The sequence below is a fragment of the Montipora capricornis genome, chromosome 1 (assembly GCF_036669925.1).
Source record: "Montipora capricornis isolate CH-2021 chromosome 1, ASM3666992v2, whole genome shotgun sequence".
NCBI lineage: Eukaryota > Metazoa > Cnidaria > Anthozoa > Scleractinia > Acroporidae > Montipora > Montipora capricornis.
The window spans coordinates 30222377-30227376 of NC_090883.1; the positions used below are offsets into that span (position 1 = coordinate 30222377).

At 40.3% G+C, this 5000-nt stretch overlaps 2 protein-coding genes across 5 annotated transcripts in view; one reads left to right on the forward strand and one right to left on the reverse strand.

The window, feature by feature from the left end:
• The window catches only part of LOC138038315 (striated muscle preferentially expressed protein kinase-like), a 390347-nt gene that overhangs the window by 251966 nt on the left and 133381 nt on the right, over positions 1-5000 (reverse strand). The window lies entirely within an intron of this gene.
• The window catches only part of LOC138038112 (uncharacterized), a 41583-nt gene that overhangs the window by 28218 nt on the left and 8365 nt on the right, over positions 1-5000 (forward strand). For 3 of the 4 annotated variants that reach the window (XM_068883943.1, XM_068883936.1, XM_068883960.1), the window contains 2 exons: positions 327-440; positions 4496-4609. In XM_068883943.1, coding sequence (XP_068740044.1) covers positions 327-440; positions 4496-4609 — 228 coding nt within the window. The remainder of the gene's footprint in view (positions 1-326; positions 441-4495; positions 4610-5000) is intronic. The other variant, XM_068883952.1, reaches the window with a different exon arrangement.

A 5000-nucleotide genomic window follows, 5' to 3' on the forward strand; every position in this document is an offset into this window, starting at 1 on the left:
ACAAAGCCCAGTCAAGGCTTCTTTATTTGTTAAATAGAATGTTTTCCCTTATTACATAGATAGCAATATTTATAATATTCATATTAATATTTATATAGATGCCTGATGTTTGTACCGTGTAAAAATAAAGATTGTGATGGTGATGATGATGGTTATGATGAGGCAAAAGGATATCAAACTTGAATACACAAGTCGGCGATTCCACAGTTTGTGCCAAACTGTTTCAACTTGACGCCATTCTTAAACATTTCTTTCTATTTATGCAATTTGTACGCTACTATTTTGCGAATGGAACGTAAGGACGTTTCATTCTTGTCAATTTTTAGATACTGATGAATGTCAAAACAGCCCTTGTCAGAATGGAGCAACATGTGTCAACAAGCCAGGCAGGTACGAATGCAAATGCATCGTCGGATATAACGGGAAAAACTGTGATACAGGTAAGCTGGTTTTTATTACGACTGCACGTGTCATTTATATTATTAAAGTGCTGCTATGACCAAAAAGTCATTTATTAAAAATTTTCTTTGGATTTCAAAACTATGTTAACTAACAACTAAGTGACCCAAGTTTTAAGCCTTGATTTGAAAAATATACCTGTTTGTCTTAACTGGAATTTTCTTATTTAATGGTCCGCTAGTCTAACTTTAAAATCGAGAGAGAACTGGATCGAGGAGAAAATGACGTCAAAGACTCACTAGTTTAAGAATGCAATGCGTTTGTACGCGGCTTCCAGACTTTTAAACTCGTGTTTTGCATGCATAATAAGCTGCGTTTACACGCTGAAATGTTAAGCTAGTGTGTCAATGACATCATTTTTCCCTGGATGCAACCCTTGAGGTCCAATCGGTCAGTTTTGAACGTGAGTAATGGTGAACCGTGAAATCCAAAACCTAAAAATAAAAGCTCAAAATTTTGCCAGTACAATGTCAAGCAATCACACTTTCAAAATCTGAAGAAAAAAAAGGAAGTGATTTTTCGATCATAGTACCAATTTAATTCTCGTATATTTTGCGGTTAAACTTGCAATAGAACGTCACTAGAAGATTCAATTGTAGAAATAAGGGATATGAGTTCAGGGCAATCTATACTTAGTATACCAAGTACAGGAAATCATATGAACAAGAGAGCATTTCGTGATTTATGGGCACGAATGATGTCTTGAAAACTCTCAGTGAAAGGTCTCAAAATTACGCGAGCCGTAGGGAAATACAATTTGAGAACTTTCAAAAAATCATGAGTGACCAAAAATCTCGAAATGCATGAGCATGGTTCATACGGTTTTTTATTAATTACATACCCTACAAAAATTACTCCATCGCCGTTTCCAAATTGTTATCAAAGCTTGTCGTTTTTTCCCCTTTCTATTAGACACTGACAAAATTCCAATCTGGGCAGGACCATCGATGTTGCAATATGTATTTTCTCCGTCATAATTTCATCTTTTACGTGATGTACAATGGACTTGTGATTGGTGGAGGGCTCAAAGTTAAAGCAATGGGCGGCGCAATTTCAGGCAAACATGGGTTCGAGTCCCGCTGAAGCCTTATGTCCAGAAATGCAAGTCATAGACCATTTCCGAGTTGCTGTTTGCCTCGGTTTCAAAGGGAGTCCTGGTGCACAACCATTCAAATGGAAATGAGTGGTGTGTTTTCATGCAAATGCAAACACATTATCATCTGAATGGTTGAGCACCAAGAATCGCTTTGAAGCAGAGGCTAACAGCGACTCGGAAATGACCTAATGACGCCAGCCCAAAAGTTTTGTTATCCAACACGAAGTGTCCCAAACTAATTGTAACAATAAGGTTAAGGTAAAGGTTAGCGTTATTTTTAGGTCAGGGTAAATGCAGCAGTTTATCCTCACTTGAGCAGCATTTGGGGGCACACTTCGTGACTTTGTATTCCGAAGAGCAAGGGGACACTCCGTGACGCTTATTTAAATCCGCGTGCATCCAATAGCCATTTTCGAGTTCATGTCTGCCTCCTCTTTAAAGCGAGTCTAAGTGCAAAATCTTTTTTTTATGAAAATTAGATTTCATTCATATGCAAGGTAGAACCAATTACCATCACAAACACTTCGAACTTAGATTCGCTTTGAAGAGGAGGCAGGCATTTCGAGGGGGGGGGGGGGGGGTACTCGATGTATCCCTGGTTGGGGAGGTGCGGCGCGGCCCCGCATACCCTGACCCTGTTTAAGACAAATATCGCTGATTTTCCTACCCATTTTAAGACAGAATTCCGATTTTTGATACCCTGTTTAAGACATTTAACCCAGTTTAAGACAAAAATTGATAAATCGATACCCTGATTAAGACAAAAAATGCTAAATTCGATACCCTGTTCAAGACAAAAATCCCGAAAACCATACCCTGGCTCGCCGCACGTCCCCATTAAGCCCTTATAAGGGAGTACCCCCCCCCCCCCCCCGGGGCAGGCATGAGCTCGGAAATGGCTGGCCTGCGTAGCAAGCGATCCTGTTGGACAAAAGAGCTTCGAAACGATTTTCCGCAAACTGGCCGCGCTAAAGTTGGGGCAAGAGGCTGAGGGAACGCTTGCAAGAAGACCCCCAATTTACGGTAAAACGCCCACCTTTTAATGGTTGACTTGACACTCGCTGATTGACGTCATATTACCAAATTAGCCTATAACAGGTAACCATGTTAACACAAGTTGACTTCCGTCAAAACAAACCGAGACACCGTCTGGAATCGAAGCACATCCAAGCGATCAATGCAGAATTTGCCAGTGTGCTTTTAAAGTTAAATTTGTAACGGCAGCTGCTCAGCCGGGTACGACTGATTATGTTTCTTCTGAAAATTTGTTTAAACCATCGAAAACAAAAGAAACTTACGGAAAAGTTCTGGCTGATATTTTCAGAGCGGTTGGAAAGAAGCTGTCGAAAACAATAACCAATTTTCAGAACGTGTAAGCAACCCGTGCGCTCGTAAAATACGAAATTTAGGAAAATTTAAACTCGTACAGAGCTCGATGGGTAGTAAGGCCGCTAAATGCAAAACTCCACAAAAGCTGACCATAAAACCATTTAAGAGGTTTTAGTTTAAAACTAGCGACGATTTTAGTGCGACTTGCTGGATATTTCTTGGTGAGGAGGGATTGACGAAATGAATCGTACTCAATCTCCTGGAAGTTACAGGAAAACGTCCTCGCTAGTTTGATATTCCACAGTACGTTTTTGGTCAAATCGTCACGAAATCGTAGATGAAATAGCAAGTAAAAATGCTTTAAAAAATCGCATGACTGTACAAAGGAGCCGCTTTCTTCTCACAATAAGAGAAGATTTAACAGGGAAGCTGCGTAATTGTCTTCATCTTGTCTCAATCAATGAAAAAGAACTCAGGCTTACATTAGGCAAGGTGCACGTAAGCAGAGAATTTGACGAATACAGTTTATTTCCTTGATCCTGAACCATGTGGATTCTGATAGTTCGCATGCATTTTATTAATTCATCCTGTGTAAATATACATTATCTTTTGCAAGCGAACGAAAAGCTTACTTCAGTCCAGTCCATACTTTTCGTCAAGAATAAGCGCTGCCAAAGTTCTGTTAAATAACGAATCTTTTGCTTTTAGTGAATTATGGAAACGCTTAAAGTTGTCCACAGCGGCTTCAGCTGACGCGTAAATAATACTGAATTTTCCTTGATGGATATCGTCCGAGCAGTGCAGATTGCCATTTAAATCACAGGCTGACATTCCCATAAATTTACCTCAACAATCTACTTAATCGCGTATAATGCTTTGAAATGGAGAAATCACGATGATACTCGAGAAGCCTGTTCTTGATTTTTTAATTTATTTCGAACTCCGCACATCATGACAAACATCTGAAAAAGTAAGCTTTTTTCTGAATTCTGTTGGGAAAACGGCTATTACATATATACAGTTAAATAGATGGCGCATTGACAGTTCTTGTTCCCTTTTCACTGTAAAACCCAGAACCGATTCGCTCAGCCTCAACATACGATTCAAAACCTTCCACATCTTCCACCATTGTCTTTGTCACGCTAGAACTGACAAGAAAGATTTTGGTCGAAAATTTGTCACCTGTCAATCATTGTGACTGTGCCACACCAATCAGAATCCCCCGTTCGTGGGCGAACGGGTTTTTCAGGAATAGGGTGTCTTCTTGCAAGCCTTTCCTCAGTGTCTTGCCCCAACTTTCGCGCGGCCAGTTTCCGGAAAATCGTTTCGGAGTTCTTCTGTCGAACAGAAACGCTTGCTACGCAGGCTAGGAAATGGCCTATTACTTGCATTTCTGGACATATGTGGCTAAAGCCTGAATTCTATTCACGTCTCTTTGCAACAATTGCTCAAGTTCTTTAATAAACAGCGGTGATCTTTTTCCCATGAAAATCATTTCAAATCCCCAGTTGCAAAATGTGACTTTCACATATTCTCCATCATCCCTTACATGTGAATGTTTCTTCAAAGTTCAATGTTCACCGAGACTAAAGCTCAAAATTCCCTTTCTAGACATTGATGAATGCTTAAAGAATCCTTGTCAGAACAACGGAAATTGTTCTAATACGGTTGGTAATTACACTTGCAAGTGCGTCCAAGGCTTTGAAGGAAAGAACTGCGAAAGAGGTGATTACACGTTAGATGAATTCCCCTCAGTTTGGTTATACGGCTGTATCTTTGGGTTGGCTGCTTCACAGTGAGAAAGTAGTCGTTTTTATGATTGGCCGCTTTCACAGAGAGTTATCATTGAGAAGAAATGTCAACGTCTCCGAGTCGGTATCCCACTCTGAGAAGCTGAGGGACCGAACACTCATAACGAATTGCTCACTCATAAGTTAAAGTCGTAAAAAAAGGTTGCTGTTATTCATCGTGGTGAAGTACAACAATAATAAATTATTCTCGTTTGTCTCACGATGTGGTCACTTGTGATGTAGCTCGCTAGTCTTCATGAGGCGATGAGGTCGACTGGTTACGCGTCACCTTTTAAGCAGGATGCTCCGCTACATCACAAGTGACC